We start from the raw sequence: 20,706 nt of genomic DNA on the forward strand, positions 1-20,706 counted from the left end.
CTTTCAGAGACTTCTTTCTTCTCTGGTTCCCTCTTGGAGCGTAACCTTTTTGTACTCCTAGTTTACTTTCTCTCTCTCTGTATGTTCATTTTCTTTTCAGCTGCCTGTTTCTGCCCTCCAGTGCTCTATCCATTGCCTCTCTGACAACAGAAACCTTAATAACACACCGTGATCCCCACCTGGAAGTGCAGCCTACATTACTGCTGCTCAAGCTGCCATCCAGCTCAGTGTTGCAGCCCGAGACATGGCCTCACAGGGAATCCTAGTACTTACAATGCATTTCTATATCCTCTGCCTTGATTTGTCTGCCTTGCTTTCTGATGCCATGTGCCACTTTTAGGCCTCATTTGAGTCTCTACAAACCAAGAAAACAAAATCAGACCAGCACCTTCTGAATGACTCAGGAGCATAGGCCACCACTGTCACACACAGCTTGATGGCTTCACTGATCGAAAAGGTCAAGTCTTCATTCCCATAGCAGAAGTCTGAGGGAGTAAAACAATATGAGAAAAGTAGTACACAAACATATTGAATATGAAAAAAAGATAGCACACTCCTTTCTTTCGCCCATTTTCAACTACTTGCTTCTCATGTTAACAATCCCCAATAGGCTCCTGATTTTTGACAAAAATGAATCTACAAAACAGAAACATGTGCTGCACTCCCACTTGCACCCTGACATCCAAGAACCCAGCAGGTGAGAAACAATTCTTAGCCGGTCAAACCACTGCGGAGCATAAGGCCTACAGCTGCTACTGGAGTCTTGTTTCAAACATCACCCATCACAAGCAAAATCTTAAGCTCACACATGACAAGGACACGTGAGCTTAAGCACAATTTTTATGCTTCCTCTTTTTTTTCCTAGGTGTTCCTACCAAACTGAAAATGACACTGATGCACCACTGATGGAAGAAGATAGTTACATTTCTAAAAATTAAGCCCCTTCTATACTGGCAGCCAGATGACCTCCAGCACAAAAGTGACTCTGGTTTGCTCGTGATTTGAGAAAAAGTTTCAAAAGCCTTTCAGTCTCAGACTACAAATTTTACGTACCAAAAAAACAATGTACCCAAAGAGTAATATTCGCAATAATGTTACAGTCCCATTTTTAGAAGTGACTTTGGTGTACAGGAGCTCAAGTTAAAGCTAAGGTCCCAAAGTGCGTAAGTCACTTTGAAAAATGGAACTTGGAAGTCAGATTTTTAGATAATTCTGATTTTATATGGAAAATACCAGGCACAAACATACTCATCTATGGTCTCACTGTCAATATACACTTGGAAAGTGCAAATTTGAAAAATAACTCAAAGGTACTTATAGAAATCAGCCAAAATTACTTCCCTGCAAATCACAAAACAGCCAAGTTTTTAAATGCTGCATTGCATGGATAACTACCAAGAGACACAGTGTCCTGGGCACATCACACAGCCGTATATATTCTGCTTTGTGATAAATCAGCTCCCCTCCTAGAACTCAGCATGGTCAAATGTCTGAATGGCATCCATCACTTACTAGTCATAGTCTGCCCACAGGAAAGGGTGCTTTCGTTTCCTGCCCACATGGAACAGTGCAGAGGATGACACTGATCTTGTCAGCATGATAACATTTATTAGGCATCTTCATTCTTCACCCACACACGACAGAATTCAAAATGCCAGGGGCTAGTTTCAGACTAGCACGCTCAATGCAGAAAAACGAGCTTTGGAATAAAATAAATTAATAATACCCTTCCTGCAGAAAATATCCAGTGGATGGTGGTAATAAAGTCAACCTTAAAGGATTCATGAGGCATAAGAAACAGATATTACTACGTTGTGGGAGAAGAAAAAGACCCTGAACAAATCTTACTGCATGAAATACATGTTTAATCAATAAATAACAAACCAGAATTACTGAATAAAGGATGACTTGCTGTTACCTAATGACTTGAGAGGCTTTTCTGCTTTCACCAGCTCTAAGATGTCCAAAATGTCTGGCGTGTCTCCCTCTAAAGACTGCAGCAGGTCAAACAGGCACTGAGCTGACACTCCTTTGCTGGTTTCATTGTTCGTAGCATCCTGTTTCAATGACACACATTTGTGGTTGATTTTCTGAGGATCTGTGTGCATCCTGGGAACCTCAAGCAGTTGGCAACCCTTCCTCACTCCCCCCACCCTCCCTTTTTTTTTTTTTAAATCTTGATTCAATAGACTGATGTTATAATGGAAGCATAATCTGAAAACGGCACACAGCTTTACTCCCCCCAAAAATCAGATCTGTGAAGAAGGATGTGTGTGCTTGCAGTGTAAGTGCAGTTAGGTTTGGCACTCCCACTTTAAATTAAAATTCCATTAATTAATTTTAACTCACTAAAATGTTAAAAAGTGATTAGTGAAGACTTCAAAACATGGCTAATCCAGTTTTATAGTTCACACGTACTAAAACTTGGCACTAAGTTTTCTGTTCTTACTGCTGGATTCTAAGAAATGATTTCTATATGAAGAGTTACAAATCATTATTGTCCTTTTATAAACTATTTATACACAGAAACTTAAAGAGAAACTACATTTACTAGCCTGGATACCAGCGGCTCATCAACTCAGTGCCCCGCTCAATCAACTGATGAACACAAGTGTGAAGAAATAAGTTCAGGAAATGGTTCTGTGTAGCACCAAGTGCAGCAAGCATGTGTTCAGTCTGAACTGTGCTGATGCTCCAGCTGTTTTCTTTTTGTGATCTCTGAGGGGGGCTGTCTGCATACACAGGCTTCCCCACACCAAGCCTAGGGAATGCTTTTACTCACAGGGAACTCCAGGAGAGGGGCCACACTTGCGAACAGTTGCAGAATGAAAGGCTTGCGATGCAGAACGTAGAACTGGCGGCAAGCAAACTCTATCGCTTGGCGTAACTGTGGGTTGCTTTCATAGTCAGCATAAACCTGAGCAGATATAAAATGACATGGAAGTACTACTCCAGTGGAAGGGCATGTCATCTCCTGATCCCAGACTGAATCAACTACAGCCTGACTCCAAGTCAGGAGTGCTGCTGATTGCAGTAGCAGAATTATTCCATGCGTCTTTCACAAGATACAATTCTGTATAGTCACCCCAGAATGGTATGTGACATTTTCTTTTTCTTTTTTTGTCCTTCAACAGAAAATATTTAGTTTCAGAGCTGTAACAACTCCAATATTCTGTCCTGCAGAAGTGTTACTGAATCAGCAATTTTCCATTACATGTTTATGTGGCTGATTATTCTTAATCAAGAACCTACATTTGCCCAACCTCATCAACATCATGTTTGGTTTTTTTTCACTTTTTTTCAGACTGCATCTCCAGTTTGTCAAGATAATTTGAACTTCTAGCCCATTCTCCAACACACTGACATTTCCACCCACTTTAAAGATATTTTAAGTTTTGCAGAGTGGCATTTCCCTCAGAGCTGGCCACTGAACCATGCAGCAAACATGTTGCCAAAGATGTGGGATTTGTTTCTCAGAGTTATGTAAACAGTATAACATTGCTAGGAAAAACTTCACTGTGCTTCCTTCTTTTGTCTGTATCAATTGCCTGTCTGCACATCTCTGCTGGTACAAGTCTTTGGGAGCTTTGGGGCGGGGGTGGTTAGCATTTTCTTGCTATTTGCTGGTAACAGGTAATGCTGAGATTTTATGGTGGTGCAAAACTCACAATATAGCACAAGGCTCTTTGAAGGTTTCTAAAAAATTTTTCCTGTGTGAGACCTTTGCAGAGATGTACTCATTTTTCAGTGGTTTAGTAGCCTGAAGTGTGTCTTGTAGTATGTCTTTAGTACAATCACAAGCCTTTAGCTTGCTTTTGAGGTCACTCAATGGCCTGTTTCACTCACAAGAATTTATTTATTTACTAAATCTCTATTTAGATACATGCTTTGAGCCCTGCAGAAAGTCTTACTGTCTATAGAAGAACTATATTGATGTTTCTTTATTTTCAGTATCTAATTTTTCCCAAATATTAACAGAAAAAGGGTGTGTATATATATATACCTCAAAGTGAAAAGAAACTCCACCTCTAATGCTTGCAATGTTTTCCATCACTCACGTGGAAAAGATGCATACAGTTTTTTAAAAACACTTAGTGTAATTTTCTGTTGCTATTTAAATTGCAGATAATATATTTATTGTACTTAAAGAAGTTAATATAATTCAGTTTAAGTCAGCGAGTAGCTTGTCTAGATATTTCAACTATTCCCCAAATTTCAGCCATCCCTGGAGGAAAAAAACACCAAGGGAAACCCAGAGTCTGCACATTTTCAAGAACTTCATATTTCTGTGTGAAAGTAAAGAGTGAGGGAGACAGACATCCATTTACTTAAAGAAGAGAAGAAAACATAGTCATTTACTCAAGCAGATATGCGAATGTAGTCCCAGGAATGCTGATTTGTGGCTTCCCACCCTGATCTGATGTTTGTCTTCTCAGAGCCCCCAGAGCCTGTAACCTCACCAGGACTCATCAGATGGCTACAGTCAGGCATAAAGTTTATCCATTAACTCCCAGTTCTATAACAAAATGCCCGCTCTGCAGTCTTCCCTTGTATTGTTCATGGAAATGGCTCACCTGCAGCATGCTGGGGAGGACCCACTGGTACCCGCTGAGGGAGAAGAGGTGGTTAAAGTGCACGGCTGTGTTAATTACTGTGGCAGCGTACTGCCTCAACAAGGCACTGTCTTCAGGGTGCAGGATCAGGGCACCGTTGAAGACGTTCAAGAACAGCATGATCTCATCCCCCCAGGGGAACTCGCTAGGCATGCCAAGGAACATCTCCTCCAGCAGCTTAATCCACAAGCTTTTCTGAAGAGTGTCAAGACCAAAGAGCTCTTTTCCAGCTGTGGGGGAGAAGAGGCAACAACAGTCATCTCTGTCTACAACAGCCAGACTCACAACACTCCCACAGGCTAAAGGCTTCTCCAGAGAACCCTTCCACAAACATTGACCTTAGTTCTGCCTTTTCAAAGTGACCGCACCCATCCTGCACTTCTGCAAGTGCCTACAGGGCTTGAGCCAACCATGATTAAAAACAAAACACATGAAGACTAAGACTGATGAATATCACACGGCAAATCTGCTCCCCTAGTTGGAAATTCTCTTCTTAAAAAGTGAAAGCAAATCTGAGCTTGTACATATAAGCAGGCATTCATCATCTGTCTCACACAACCTGGATGGATGCATGGATTTATGCTGAATTTTTATCCTTCAGGTGTCCCACACATTACAGGACATTGATGCATAGCTCCAATAACGCTTCTGAAAGCAAGTGTCTTTAGGGCCTGTTACAGAACTGGCCAATGTTTACCACTCTGCAGCAGTGGCCTGTTTAATTCTCAAGTCAGCCTGGAAACTCTACTTGAATTTCAGAGCAAAGTTCCTAAAAAGAGAGCTGTTTCTATATTCCTGCTACAGAGTATGCCCAATCTTCGTTTAGAGGCTGATGCTTCCACAAAGTACATTTTGTGCTCCTCTTTTAATGTACGGTTATGCATAGTGGGGTCTTATGAACTTTCTCTGAACTGTTTCATATGTCCAGATTTGAAAACACTGACCCGATGGCAGGATGCTCGTGTGGAACAAGCTGGCAACTGGAGTTCTTGAGTTCAGAGAAATCAGTGCAAATACTCCCATGACAGTTACAGAAAAATTCAAGCTAGATGAGACAACCATAGGTCCCTGACTCAGGCAAGGTGAACTTTAAAGCTAATTAGGTGGCTCGAGCCCTTGATTGACCGACTTTTACAAATCTCTGTGGATGAAGACTGCACTGCCTCTCTGTTTCTGACTGTAATGTAAAGATTTTTTTTTTTGTCCAACTGTGATTTCCTTGGATGCAATTTGTGTTTGCTGCCTCTTGTCCTTTTGCTGCGCATTTCTGAGAAGAGCCTGGCTGTTCTCACCACAATGCTGCTTTACTGGAAGTCTGCCATGAGGTGCCCTGCCTCATGTCCAAGCCTTCTCTTCTTCAAACTGAAGAAGTCCAGGTCCTCGTATGACCTCTCCTCATATGACAAGTGCCCTGGCTCACTAACCACCACAGCAGCCCTTCCCTAAACCTACTCTGGTTTGTCAAAAACTACTGTGCTCCTGTGTTCTGGTGAGTCCAGAACTGGACACAGTATTCCAGCTGTAGCCTCATGCATAATTTTAATACATAATTATATTCTCATCTGGGTCCAAAGAAAGTAACTTTGTCTAGAGATGCCTAACATAGCAAAACTTTTTCTGCTGTTATGCTTACAAACCATCAGCTATGTATCATTTTCCCTAGGAAGAGATTTATCAGCCTCCAGTGATGCCACAGGCCTGTGTGTTTCTAAGGCAAATGAAGTTCCTCACATAAACCTTCTGGGCCCTATACAACCACCAGAGAAAGTCATTAAAAGGCCGTACCTTGGGGATCACTGAAGAGTGAGAACTCAGCATCAATGGCACTTCGGGGAAATGAAGGCAAACGGAGCAGGTCCTCCTGAAGCATTGATACGTGTGACTGCTTGTGGGCAGTGGGGATTTTCTGGGTCAGCGATATGAGGAACAACACCCGCCCCACCTCTTCTAGTTTGCGGGTGAACACCTGGAAGAGAAAAAGAGACAAGGATCAGTATCAGTCTGGTCAAAAAGCTCTTTACAAAGTATGTACTCTTTTCTAGGTTAGCTTCCACAGCTTTCTCTGATGGTAAAGAGATTGCACTCAAGCCCCAGAGGAACCTGCTGAAACTCAGAAAGCAAGTGCTGTGCCCTTCTTCTAGAATTTGCAATGACTGGTGGGTTTTAGCCCCACTCAGCAAAGATGGATTGTTTTCATAAAGAAGTTTTAACACCACTTTCTATTTCAGCCTTGTAGAGGACCCTGAATGGCTGTCAAATGTTTTGCAACTGTGCTGTGTGGTCTTTTGTAGATCAGTGGAAACTGCCTGTGTAAACCCCAAGGTGATCAGAGGCAAACCAACTCCAAACTGAAAGCCATACAGTTGCACCTGCTCTCTGCAAAGTCTTAGACAATGGTCAACATCATGTCTGGTTTTTGGCTAGCATAATAAAACTATTAATACCAAACGTTAAAAGTTTAACCACATTCCCCTTCCTTTTTATTTCCTGGTTAGTATCGTCCTTTGCAGATATAGCTAGAGCAACTTTCTTCCCTACTTTTCCCTGTGCTACTGCGACAAGTTTTGCTTTTGTGGAAACCAAAGTATGCAGCTTCCTACAGATGGAGTGAATTCAATATTGTTGTCTTACTGTCTAAGGAAATGACACCCTCAGGGGTCTGAAGCACATTAAAAGCACTGCCCTGACATTTTAGGTAGGGTTTAGTTCCTATGAGAGCGCTCCCGGAAGCTGCAGAACATTAGCAGGATCAGACAGATTATCAGGTCATGAGGCTGGAAGATGGGCAGGACAGTGTCTTTCTGAGACAGATTTTGTGCCAAATGCTCCTTCTCCAGTAGAGCTCTCTATCCGCATGCAGCGTGAGTGAAGGTCTTTAAAGGGAAAGGAAGGTTTATTTACATGATTTGTTTCTGGGCAGAGGTGTTCAGTGACAGTAAGATACCTGCTTCTGAATGAGCTCTTGACCCTTTTCAGGATGCATCTGTACCAGGTTGAGCTGGGGAGAAACTGACCTCCGGAAAGGATAAATGTCACGGACGTAGGTCTGCCAGGAAAGGAAACAATAAAGTGAATTTTAAACAAATGCAAATTGTAACAACATCACTAGTTAGAACTAAGTAAGAGGCTCTTTAGTCTTTTCAGAAACTTTTGGGCAGGGCCTTCCAGACACTGTGAAACATTATGTGAAGCTTTTCTGAGAAAGCTAGACATTAATAATTTAAGAGCCAAGGGACTCCACTTCTGCCTCTCCCCTGTTCTGACAAACTCCCATCTTTCACCACACAACTAAATACCAGACATGTGGTGCCCGCAGGACTGAATTCTGCTTATGGGATGCCTGTTCTCCTGTAGATAACCCTGATGTTTAAAAAGGGATGAGATGGAAAGGACAAAGTAATCAGTACCTGACCTTTGCCTTACCTTGTTGTAATGAATAAGATTCCATCGCTTATCCATTAAAAAGTAATGAGAAGACTGTGTTTCAGGTATGTTAAAAAACTCCAAACACTCCTGAAGGGGAAGTAAGAGAAACATCCTATTACTTATTAGTTATCTTGTAGAAAGACCTCAATATCCAAAAGATGAATATCCAGCTAATAATGTATAAAGGCATAAACCTGCTAGGCTCTCACTCTTTTGGCATTAATTCTTAATTTCTTTTTAATCATGAAGTACATTAATATGTTTGTGACAATCAAGGCATGCTGGTTTCACAGTCCTGAAGACCAGTGTTACTTATTTTGATGTCTTCATATTGCATGTATTTGCCTGGCCATATGACCCATATGGGTATTGCAGCTTCCATTTCTATACTACATATTTATCAAGTTTTAGAGGTTGGGGATGTACAGAGACATTACAGTTCAGACCTTTCAAAGCACTGAGGTGCATGTTTCCCATCAAAACAATGTTGGACAAACCTGTGTCTTTTATAAGTCTGTTTCTTATGTAGTTCACATAAAGTCATCCAGGAATGTTTGACCAAAAGGGAAATGACCTCACAACTCCTGAATCCCAACATATCATTCATCGTGGCTAATGAGTCATCATTTCTGCTCTTTCTAATCCTGATCATTCTGTTTAGTGTTGATAAAACCAAACATTTCAGTGATTTATGTATTTATCCAAGGCATAATATACAGCAAATGCCCAACAAGCTGCAGTGTATTCAAATGTACTTGCATTTGTGGGGCTTTGGCTGGCTATAAGGTGAGGGCATTTCTATTACCCTTTAATATGGGATTCTGTTTTCTTGCAACCAAGATCTCTTAATATGAAGACAGAATTGCCTGTCACAACAAGGTGTCTCCCCTGACATTGAACCAGGAAGATCAGGCAGAATGTATTGCTGGCATACAGGTATGTCAGGTAAACGTACTACTGAGCAGTTTGTTCAGTTCAAAAACTCAATCCAACCTTCAGAAGGGCCTCAAACTGTGTGTCCTCATGGACTGGTAACTGAGTTGGGATGTCGCACTCATTCTGTCCATGTACAACAAGGGTCTTTGTGCCTAAAAGAAGAAAAGCAGATGTACTCTTCCTGGGCTTTTACTTACTTCAATTTCAAAAGACTGCCCATATAGGATAAGCGATAGTTAAAATTAATTCCTGGGCAGACAGACGTCAGTCCTGCCTGGAATACATTATGCAATGTTAGCACAGTCTCATACTTCTACAGTCAATGAGACATTGACCTGTTCCTAAAACATAGAGCTGGCGACTTTAGCAGCAAGCCAACTCTGGGGAAGGAACAGGCATAAAAGGTCAAATCTGTTTTTCAGCAAGAAATCTCTTGCTTACTCATGAAGTCCTAGGCTCACAGCACACCCTTCTTGGGCTTTCTTGAGACTTAAATGATAGGTTGCATCAAATCAAACTGAGTCTGAATGGTACAGTCCTAAAAGGATCATCCTGCCAGTCTTTCACAGCCCAACTGGCACAAAGCCCTGAGTTGAAATAACTGTTCTCATTCACCTTCTGTTTGCTTCTTTCAGAGCTCTTAAAGCCGTTTTCCGAACCTCAAGGAATTAGAGGTGGAATTTACCGACTGAACCCTCAACTCAAGGAAAACTGACTTAGAAAATGCAGCCATTTGTAGCAGGTCTGATCCAGTTCTGACAGATCTCCCTTTTGGTAGAGGGCAGTTGTGAACTTGGAAGTGTAGTAGATGTAAAGACTCTTTTCTCATACCTGGCATTGAGGCAGTCACCAGCAGTTTCACTTCACACTGTTCCTTCTTCATAGTCTGTTTGAGATCCTTGAAAAAAAGGCCTTCAACATAACCCACCACTTCCCAAAGGAAAGTCAGTGTTGCAGAAATGGCATCCATGCCCCATTCACATGGAGTGCGTACAAAATACATGATCAGTCCCACCTGCAATTAATAAGAGGAATACCAGGTTATAGGCATTCTAGCTGTGCAGGGCATTGTATAAACACAGAACAAGAACATGATTCTTCTGTCTTTCTTCACTCAGGATAAATTCATTAAACTCAACATCCTGAAAGTTTACACATACTGCAGAACAATCTGCCTCTACTATTCTTCCTTTTTTTTTATAGAAGATGAGGAGTGGGGGCAAAAAGGGCAATTACAGCCCAGCCTTAAAAGACATTGTAGATGAGGAAAAGGGAAACCATCTGCAGTAAGAGACTTCTTTGCCTTATGCTCTGATGTGCTGCCACCTGACAAACACTGGAAGGCTCCTGGAGTAGCATACATCTTGTCTGGTTTTTCTTCTCTTAACTGAAAGAACTGCAGCAAATGCATTTTCCACAATCATAAAAGAAGCTCCTAGTTTTATTTCAGTGGGACTGTCCAAAAGTAAAGCACTTTCTGAATGAAAATTAAGTAAAATAATTAAAGGTTTCTGGCATTGTGACCCTCCTATTGGTTTACAACTCATCATCTACGATTCAACTCAGAAATTCACGACAGGAAGTCTAGCGGTTTAATAAAAAGTAAAAGGTTCCTCTTCCTTTTCCTATAAGGAATAAAAAGCTGATGTAAGCCTGGTATTTTGCAACTACAGCCAGAAGCAGATATGAACCATAAATGAAAAGACACAGAGTATTTATTTCTTTGCAGATTGTGACATTAACTTCTTACGACACATGCAGATAGTGGTGAGATTATGAGCTGCACAGTTGACTCACAAGCTACTCACCAAATAGTTAAAGAGGATATGAGATGTCTGCGCAGGAAAGTCCCCAATGTTCAACAAAAGCTTCCTTAACATATACATCAGCTCATCCTAAAAGAAGAGCAAATGTTTTCTTTCCATCACAAAATGGAAAACAGATTTCTCCACTTGTCTTCCCCAGCTTTGTTACCTCCCATTTTTCTGCATCCCTTTGTTCAGCTCTGTCTGTTGGTGCTTGAAGTGGTACTCTATGCTTGTGACTGTTCCTACATTTCCCAAAATAAGACCCAGGGCACAGCACTCAGGTCAACGTCCTTATTTTTCATTGGAGAGAGGCCAATACCTCCTACTGCCGTTTGTCCTGACTGTAGCATCCTGATTCTGCACTTCCATCCCTGTAATAATGCTAATCCTTGCTTACCACAAGAAATGGCTGCCTAGATAATCTTGCTGAGACACTGTGAAATCTAGCACAGCTCAACTCAGTAACTGTGGTTGCTGGGTAGGAGATCAGGGCAGAATCTAACATTCCTTCTTCTAGAAGATGCTTTCTGTAATGCAGACTAATTAATTTCTTAAGGTGGAGAGGAAGGCAGGTAGAAGGAGAAGAGTTTCACTGTCAGCCAAGGACAGACAGACTGAGAGACAAGGCCACAAGACCTTTGAGAAAAAACTGAACAGGATGGCATGGGTGGAGGTAATATGGCCTGTTTTTGATAGAAAGGGTTGTGCTTCACTAAGCATCTGTTCAAGGCTAGGCTTAGAGCAAGTCACATCCTTAGCAGGGGTAAATGAGATATGTGTCCCATTTACACCAGTGGACAGTGCCTGAAGCCAACTGATGATACGGCCTAAAAGACTTTGAGGCACATTATAATTGCAGATGTTCTTCTCCAGACACTACCCACAGAGGGACTTTGCTTGCAGCTGTTCTCCCCTGCTCTAAGCAATATACAAGCCCAATGGGGAGAAGAGGAGTTTACCTGTCGGTTGCTTATTGTGAGCTTCTCAAGGAAATGGCGCAGGACTGTAGAGGGGTCTTCAATTAAGCAGTTCCACAGGACCTGCTGAGCAACAGCACTTACTGTAAAACAGAAAGAAAACATGGTCAGAACTCTCTCCCTTAGAAAAGCCTTGAAATAGTGCACTTAGATGCAAATGTTCCTAACCTTCTACTACAATTAGCATTTTTGTACTGAAACACACAGAAGCTACTTTGAGGCACTAGGATTCCTGTTCACCACTGCAGTCATTTGAAGCAAAAGTCTAATAACAGAATCGTAGGGGTTGGAAGGGACCTCTGGAGATCATCTAGTCCAACCCCCTGCTAGAAGCAGGTTCCCTAGAGTAGGTTGAGCAGGAAAGCATCCAGGCAGGTCCTGAATTTCCCCAGAGAAGCAGAAATTCTTTTACACTGTAAAGAAGTTCTTATGCATGTTTGTGTGGAACTTCCTGCGTTCCAGTTTCTGGCCATTGCCTCTTGTCCTGTCGCTGCCTTCCCTAAATTCTGGTGATAAGATAGGAATCACTTCAGCACTGTAGTCAGAAAAATAATAAAGAAATAACTGCTTGGATTCACAACTCCATATGGGCAAATATGTCAATTAAAAAAAAATGATCATATACTTTTCTTCATTCATGGAAACGCCACCTCATGGTGATTCACTGACTTTATCTGGTATTAATGGACAGTATTAGATAGTCGGCAGGGGATTATGTTGATGATTAACTCCCCAAAGTGTAATTAATCGTAGCCCTGTGAAGATTAACAACAGCAGAGAATTATTCATTGTTTTGTTTTCAGTGCTCAGTTCTTTGTCACAAAATGACATATTATTTAGGTGACTGGCTACACCCACCCAAAACTGAATAAAGAATGTGACAGAAAGTTAAGTGTGCAATCAGCCATCATGATGAGTGATGAGAAAGGAAGAGCAACAGTCCACCATCTATAACCATTTAAGAGAAACAAATACAGAAGAACCTCTTATTACTTTACAAATACATCACAGACCATAAACAAAATGTTAGAACTGTTTATAGCTGGATTTCCACTTGTCATAGGATCAAAGAAGTATTAGTGGGAATAGGCTTCGGGACGTCTCTAGTCCAAGCCCTGCTTGGAGCAAGACTGTCACCGACACCAGATTATGTCAACCACAGCTTTGTCTAGCCAAGGCTTGATAGCTGCTGTGGAAGGAGAGGGATGGAGACTCCATGGAGACTGCACTATGCTCCTGGTAGACAAGTTCTTTCCTAATTTGCATCCTGAACCTCCCAGGCTGCAACCTGTGTGGTAGAGTTCCTCTGTTTGTTTCCTTTTTATTACACAAAACAAGCCCAGCTTCCACAATCACTCCTCACAGAACACCTGTTTTAGGCCTCTTACTGTCCTGGTATCCCCTTGCTAGATCCTTTCCAGCTTCCCAACATCCTTCTTGAACTGGGAGCCTTTTCAGGGTCCCAAAAGATAGCAAATATCATTTGAAACCCAGAGCAAAGAAGAAAAAGAGCCTACAAGATCACATTTCTGTTGTCCACCCATTTGCAACTAGTTTGTGAGGATTGAAAAGGTTATTCATAAGCTTTGTAACAAATATATATACTCATAACATACTACTACTAGGAAACATGAACTATGAGCAAATACAAGGTTGTATTATACCTGTTCCCACTTTAGTTATGGCACCTAACAAATGAAAATATTTTAAGCGCTGGCAGATTCTGCCATTCCTAAGCAAGGATCACTTGAAGTGTAAACTAGGTCAGTACCAGCTACTCCATCCTCCCGGACTTCTCCGTCTTCCATCAGATGGACAATGGGGAGCACTGCTGCACAGATGCATGCTGGAAACACAGCCTGAGGTGGTTGTGGCACGTGATGGTTCGGAGTATGCTCTGTAGTGTGTTCTTCATCTAGAGTAGTAAGAAGAGTAGAAGGTAAGTGTCCATGAATAAGCTGTGACACTGCACAGGCAGGTCAGATAAAAATCTATGTTAGCTGGTGAACAAACAGAACAAAATGATAGGCTGCCTGGTCACTGTGCAAGCACTGCAGCTTTACTGTTATCTCCAAGAAGAAACAGCGTCTCCAGTCAACTTCTTGATCAAGAATTTTCATTGTCAATATTATCTTTTCTAATTTATATTCCTTTTCTTCTAGACATTACCTTTTCTTTTTTATGAAATCTCATTTCATTACCATTTTTTGGCCACAGTGGTCTCCAAGGCATGACTCAGTGTAAACGAAACACGAAAGGTAAGGGAGGACATTGTGACAGGAAGAATGAATAAAATAATGCATGGCAGTAATTTATTATAAAGAGTTCAAGCCTGAGAATACATTCAGCAAAAGAAAATGCCATCAGCTTTAAAGGTTAGCAGGAAAGGCTTCCAATAAGTGAAATCCTAGGAAAGTATACTCCAAGGTGAAGTCAACCCACCTTCTGCACTGACTGCTGAGCGCACTGACCAGACAGAGCCACGGCGGAAGGAATAGTTCCTATGAGATGTACTGGAGGTGCAGGAAGGACTCACAGAGAGACGGCGGGAGGCCAGGTTGGCAACTTCTTCTACTGACAAAGAGAATGGGAAATGTCAATCCAGATCTAACTGACAGACTTCAGGGAGCTTTCTGAAGGAGAGCACTTGCAACCAAACTGGAACATTGACAATTGAACTCAGGTAACACTCAGAAGGAACAATTTCAGATCTATAAAGAGCGGGTAGGCAATTTGCTCATGCTTTGAGAAACAGCTGAATATTGCTCCATAGGAGTGTTCAGTGCTTTGGTGAGTCACATTTTAACTGAGGTGGCTCTATGCTTCTCTTCGTCTACACCCTATTATCCACCATGGTTGGTGGTGCTTAGTTTTTCCTAAGAATTGGGAATTCTGCTCACATACTTCCCAATGCATGTTTAAATCCAGACACCAGTGTAATTATCTAATTGCATATGCCTTGTAATGACTTCAATAAAATCTTTGTGCTCTGTTAGCTTGAACCAATGAAAATCCTCACCCATAGACTAAATTTTCAGGGCACAACTCATGCCATGTAACTTTAACCATCTGAAACTTTAGTAATGAGTTTGAGCTGGTCATCTAGACCCTCCCCGCTAGATACCATAAAGACAGAAAATTCTGGAGGCAATTCAGTCTGTCCTAAGCTATGTGTCTTAACACAAACACTGCCAAATACTCCCACCCTTTAATTATCAAAGGGTTAAAGTTAAGAAAGAAAATTTCATTCTTTTTGTCCCATATTCTCACTGCATTAAAATCAGACCTCCCAAAACGCTGGAAGCATTGATATATTAAGAGCTCTGAAGTTACACTGATGCTGGCTGAGGGGAAAAGGGGTAAGTGGGGCTTGGGACACAGTGAGTGTTAAATATATCTCAGGTTTTGTGGGGTTTTTTTGCACTTATTTTTAGTTATGATTTTTTCTCAGTCACTTAGACTCTTCAACAAATGAGTGTGGCTGCTCACCACCTTTACAGAGGTATTAAACTGTGGTAGTACTTGCTCATGCTCTGAGGTGGTGAGCACACCAAAGCAGGGACTTTCCTAGCACTATCGACTGCTTTTCCTGGATGTCACATCCCTAAGCAGTGCTGTATGTTGGTGGCAGGTGCTCCCTGGTTCCTGGAAGGCTTTTCCTGGCCCTGGAGCACACCTTCTTCTTCCTGCTCTGAGCTCGGTGTGCAGGTTGGCTCATAGCAGGCCTCCTGAGTGATTGGGATGGCAGTGATGAGACTGGCTTCCCGACCCAGACGTTTCTTCTCTTCCTCCTGCTGCAGGTTTTTTAGGATGTGCTCTGCTCGCTGATGGGAACGTGACACTGCTCTGGCTGAAAAGGACTTCTGTCAGGAAGAAAAGAGAAGCACAGCCTGAAGCTGTTGGTTAAGATGCACACATCCTAGGTTTTTCACTAGGGTCCTCAGTGACATTCAGCAACTCAGTTTGTAAATACAAATCACAATAGTTCTAGTTGCACCAGGAGCTATGTCTATAACAAGCCTTGGTGCTGACTTCTCCCACGAGGAACTGCACAAATTGGCACATAGGAAATTGTCAGACAGTTCAAGTGAACTAATTCTCTGGGGACATAACAGCTATCTGCTCCTAAGATCTGACTTACTGTCTCTCACAGGCATGTGTTATACAGTAGAGTGCCCCATTGAACAAACAGACAGAAAAGCCTTATGCTCATACAGGATGTCCTATGCCCTACATGGACAGTGTACTGACTAGATTTTCCCCAGCAGAGGATGACAAGAAAACTCAGAGTTTAGGCCACATCTTTTGGTTTTAGTTCCCTCCATGCCCTTACTGAGAAACAGCACTACTCACCCTCATGATATAGAATCATAGAAGGGTTTGGGTTGGAAGGGACCTTAAAGATCATCCAGTTCCAGCCTGCTGCGTGGGACAGCGACACCTCCCACTAGAACAGGCTCCTCAAAGCCCCATCCAGCCTGGCCTTGAGCACTGCCAGGGATGGGGCATCCACAGCTTCTCTGGGCAACCTGGGCCAGTGCCTCACCACCTTCATAGCAAAGAATTTCTTAATGTGTAATCTTTATCTCCCCTCTTTTAACTAGAAGCCATTACTCCCTGCCCTGTCACTACACTCCCTGAAATATAGTCCCTCTCCTACTTTCCTGTAGGCCCCCTGTAGATACTGGAAGACTGCTATAAGGTCTCACTGGAGCATTCTTTTCTCCAAGCTGAACAACCCCAACTCTCCCAGCCTGTCTTCCTAGGAGAGGTGCTCCAGCCATCTGAGCATCCTCGTGGCCTCCTCTGGACCCGCTCCAGTAAGTTCCTGTCCTTATATTGGGGGACGCAGATCTGCTTATGTCTGGGGGTCCCAGATATTTCTGCTTACCGACTGGTCTTCGTTTATAGGGTCTTGCACACTCCCGCTGCACTGAGGAACCCAGGGGGGATCAAACATTGGCACAGATGGCATCCCCAGGACAGGGGAAGGCAAAGTGAAGTTTATACTTGGAGGAGGAATCTAAACAAATCCATAAAACACATTTTGTATGACAGCATTCTAATATTAATGTCTGTAGTGCTAATTAAATATGAGCACAAGTACCCAAGACATTAATTACCTCTGCAAATTATTCCCAACTCTGCATTTCACTACAACGTAAGACTACGACAGACAGATTTCTTTCTTTCTCTGGTGTTTATCTTGACCCCATTCTGCTTCTCCCATTTTTAAACAGGAGTTCTACACATCATCTCCCCCTCTGGTGTGACTTACACGATGATTTCTTTCTCTAAACTGATTTTGTGGCAATTTCATGGCAGCATGTCACAACACATCTACCCCAGAAGACAAGCCACACATGGCAACGTCGTGTTTCATGTGTCCTATCTACCTTAAAGATCTGTTGTGCTCCTTCTTCCATCCTTGGCCAGACTTGATATCTAAACCTCCAGAGTGTGTGAAATTTGAGAATGGCATTCAGTCTTTGCACTGTCTCTGGGTGATGAAATTCGGACATCAGCATGTCAGAAACAGCCTCTGGCACTTTCACAGCACACAGCAGGAACATGGCAGCTGCAGGGAGAGAACATCTGATCATCTGTTTTGCTTATTACTGTGTTTATCTGGCAGGAAAAATTGCAGCTGTATAAACTCCCAACAGAAAGAAACTTTGGCTCCAAAAATAAAATCAGCAGTCTACCAGGCTTAGCAAAAATTGTACTGCTTCATGAAACCAAGCATATGTGATTCTACCTTTTGGAGCCATGCAGCATTATATGTGCAATGCTTTAAAAAGGTTCTGTCAAATCTGCTTTTAAAATAAAATACAGCTTTGCTCTTCTCACTAACATCTCAGCCATGAGTGGTTTAAAGTAAGAAGCATCTCTTGAATAGCAGGACTAATTCAGTTTGGCTGTCTAAAATTTTATTTCCGAGTGCCTTCTGTGATGATTAGCAAATGCTGGTTTAACAGTTCAGCCTTTCCCTCAGTGCAGGAGGCAGTGGCCCAACAGAAGACTCACTTGTCTATTTTCATGGGATAAAAACAAAAAGAACGGTTCTTATCTACCTAGGCACCATGCAGTGACTGCAATCTGCTCAAAGACAAAATTGAGTTGCTATATATTGGGAAGCAAAGGACAAGATCACAATGGAAGACAGCACAGCAGAAGTTGAACTGGCCCATAGTTGCTTCATTGGAGCATATTTGAATATAAACAGACATAGTCCAACTCCAGCCCTGTGGAGGCCAATTAATTTAGATGTGTACCTCAGGGGCACTGAGCGGGAACCAAAGGAACAGTGCTGCTGTGGGAGTTTTGTGGGTGTCAGCGCCCACGGCTTCTTTGACCACTAGCTTACCACAGAAAGACTGGAGGCAATTTGTCTAGATTTGGTGACAGCTCCTCTCCATAGCAGAAAGAGGACATTTGCCATCTTGTTTGCCTCACCACTTATTCAGAAGGTGCAAGGCATGAGAGCTGTGCTAATGGGAGGCAGTCAGAACACGTGCAGAAGAACACAGCTGCTCTTTGACTGCTTAGGTCCTGCCTTGCACTGCAGAAGCTCCCGGTTCTGCTCCAGCATCATTCTCCAAATCTGCAGGGCCCCTCCTGTTTCACCATCTCAGAGAACGTCCCGCTCTTCATTGTTTTAACTGCATCTATGTCGGGTCTTAGTAGGGCTGATGTGAAAGTGTGAGCTCATGCTGAAAGCTTTCCATACCCCCAGAAAAGAAATACATCCTGGAATGGGGTCAGTAGATGGTGCTGTTGTCCAGTAACACAGGCGTTTCTTTTACCCAGCTTGGAGATACCAATGTTGTGAGTGTTCAGGTCCGCCCTTGACGACTGATTTATGCTGGGGCTGAAATCACTCTTGCTAATAGTATAGCTACCTACAGACTCTCAAATGGATTTTAATCCTCCCTTCAGGAAGGGGAAAAGGAGCAAGATGTATCTAACAGGCTGTACTGGAGGAGCAACCAGCTAGCACTCCTCAGAAAGAGCAGCAAAGCTTTCTTACCTTCTCTGTGAGCCCGAGTAAGGTTTTGATACGGGAAAAAGAACAGTCAAAATTATTCCTCCAGAAAGGAGCCGAAGGGGGGGGAAAGGAGTGCAGCCTCAGGCAGCTTGTTTCTCTTTATTTTGCTCCTCTCTATTCCTGTTTGCACATTTGGCCCCGTGTATTGGGTTTACATGGTGAGGCGTTGGTAGCGGGGCGGCTGCAGAGTGGTCTCTGTGAGAAGAGACCAGGGGCTGCTCCTGTGTTGGACAGAGACAGTTCCAGCTGGCTCCCAGATGGAGCTGCTGCTGGCCAAAGCTGAGCTCATGAGCTGGTAGAGCCCCTGTGAAAATGTATTTAAGAGGGCAAAAAACGCTGTGCAGCAGCTGCAAAAGAGAGGATTGAGAAAAAAAAAAAAAAAAACAGGAGAAAAACAACCCCACAGACCCCAAGATCAAGTGAAGGACTGCTCCAGGCATCAGAGCAAAAGTTCCCCCTGCAACCCAAGGAGAAAGCCATAGTGATGCAGGCTGCCCCCCTGCAGCCTGCGGAGAGGAGCCCGTGCTGGAGCAGTCCGTTCCTGAAGGACCGCAACTTGTGGTACACACCCGTCCTGGGGCAGTTCTTGAAGAACTGCAGCCCGTGGGAAGGACCCATGCTGGGGCAGCTCATGAAGGACTGTAGCCCATGGGAGGGTCCCCATGCTGGAGCAGGGGAAGAGCGTGAGGAGGAAGGAGCGGCAAAGTTATGAACTGACATCAACCCAATTCCCCATGCCCCTGCACTGTTCAGGGAGGAGGAGGATGTAGAAGAATCAGGAGTGAAGATGAGCCTGGAAAGAAGGGGGACATGGGGAGAAGGTGTTTTCAGTTCTCGGTATCCTAATCTGTTACTAAATGGCAGTAAAATAAATTAATATTCCGCAATGCAAGCCTGTTTTGCCTGTGACAGTAACTGCTAAGCAAACTCCATCCTTATCTTGACCCTCATTTTTTTTTCACTGTTATTTTCTCCCCTTGCCTTGCTGAAGAAGGGGAGTGAGAGCATAGCTTGGAGGGCATCTGAGGCACTAAAGAGGACTGTAGTGGGTTAGCTTTGTCTGGTCTCTCGCTGAGATAAAAGCCCTTTAATGAGAGAAAAATAAAGGCTGCATGTGGTAGCAAAAAGAAAAAAAAGATTTATTCTCTACTCCCCGTAAGCAGGTGATGTCCAGCCACTTTCTGGGAAGCAGGGCCTCAGTATGCATAGCTGTTGCTTCAGAAAACAAATGCCTTCATAATGAATGTCCCCTGCCTCCTACTCCCTTCTTTTAGCTTTTACTGCTGAGCACAGCATCGAACGGTACGGAATAACAGACCTTTTGGTCAGTTTATGTCAGCTGTCCCGGGTATGTCCCCTCCCAGCCTTTTGACCACCCCCAGCTTGGTTGGTGACTTTGTTGGAGGCAGAGGGTTGGAGAGACAGCCTTGGTACTGTGAGAGCACTGCTCAACAGTATGCAAAATTTGTGTGCCATCAGCACTGTTCTAGCCACAAATGCAAGGCACAGCACTATACGGGCTGTAATGAGGAAAGCTAACTCCATCCCAGCCAGACTCAATACACCTGGAAAACACAAAGGGAAAGGGAAGAGCACAGAGAAGGCCCATGGGCTGAAGAAGTGCACTGTGTACTGAAGGAACAGATAGAAAGTGAAGAAACCAGAACTGATGAAGAGCATTGAATGCAGATTCAAACAATGGACTTCAGGGCAGAATTTATTGCTGCCTGTGGAAAATGAAGGACTGGTAAGCTAGATGGAAGTGTGAGGGAGAAAGCAGAGAAGTCTGAGAACACTTCAAAGGTCTTTCATGGCCAGCAGCTTTTGATAAAAATACCCATAATTTAATCTCCACTGTAAAAACATCTGTGATGGCTCCCTTAGGTGTACAAATGTGG

The 20,706-nt window shown here is 43.0% G+C and overlaps 1 protein-coding gene across 14 annotated transcripts in view; it reads right to left on the minus strand.

Moving 5' to 3' along the window:
* The window catches only part of UNC80 (unc-80 homolog, NALCN channel complex subunit), a 128,924-nt gene that overhangs the window by 34,327 nt on the left and 73,891 nt on the right, over positions 1 to 20,706 (minus strand). For 13 of the 14 annotated variants that reach the window (XM_083842102.1, XM_083842098.1, XM_083842101.1 and 10 more), the window contains 16 exons: positions 17,157 to 17,338; positions 16,652 to 16,783; positions 15,437 to 15,623; positions 14,203 to 14,334; positions 13,532 to 13,675; positions 11,743 to 11,843; positions 10,784 to 10,870; positions 9,807 to 9,990; positions 9,033 to 9,127; positions 8,037 to 8,126; positions 7,558 to 7,659; positions 6,399 to 6,579; positions 4,575 to 4,843; positions 2,783 to 2,917; positions 1,919 to 2,057; positions 389 to 485 (listed from right to left, as the gene is read on the minus strand). In XM_083842102.1, the coding sequence (XP_083698228.1) occupies positions 389 to 485; positions 1,919 to 2,057; positions 2,783 to 2,917; positions 4,575 to 4,843; positions 6,399 to 6,579; positions 7,558 to 7,659; positions 8,037 to 8,126; positions 9,033 to 9,127; positions 9,807 to 9,990; positions 10,784 to 10,870; positions 11,743 to 11,843; positions 13,532 to 13,675; positions 14,203 to 14,334; positions 15,437 to 15,623; positions 16,652 to 16,783; positions 17,157 to 17,338 (2,257 nt within the window). The remainder of the gene's footprint in view (positions 1 to 388; positions 486 to 1,918; positions 2,058 to 2,782; positions 2,918 to 4,574; positions 4,844 to 6,398; positions 6,580 to 7,557; positions 7,660 to 8,036; positions 8,127 to 9,032; positions 9,128 to 9,806; positions 9,991 to 10,783; positions 10,871 to 11,742; positions 11,844 to 13,531; positions 13,676 to 14,202; positions 14,335 to 15,436; positions 15,624 to 16,651; positions 16,784 to 17,156; positions 17,339 to 20,706) is intronic. The other variant, XM_083842099.1, reaches the window with a different exon arrangement.

Source organism: Anser anser, assembly GCF_964211835.1.
Source record: "Anser anser genome assembly, chromosome: 6".
Classification (NCBI taxonomy): domain Eukaryota; kingdom Metazoa; phylum Chordata; class Aves; order Anseriformes; family Anatidae; genus Anser; species Anser anser.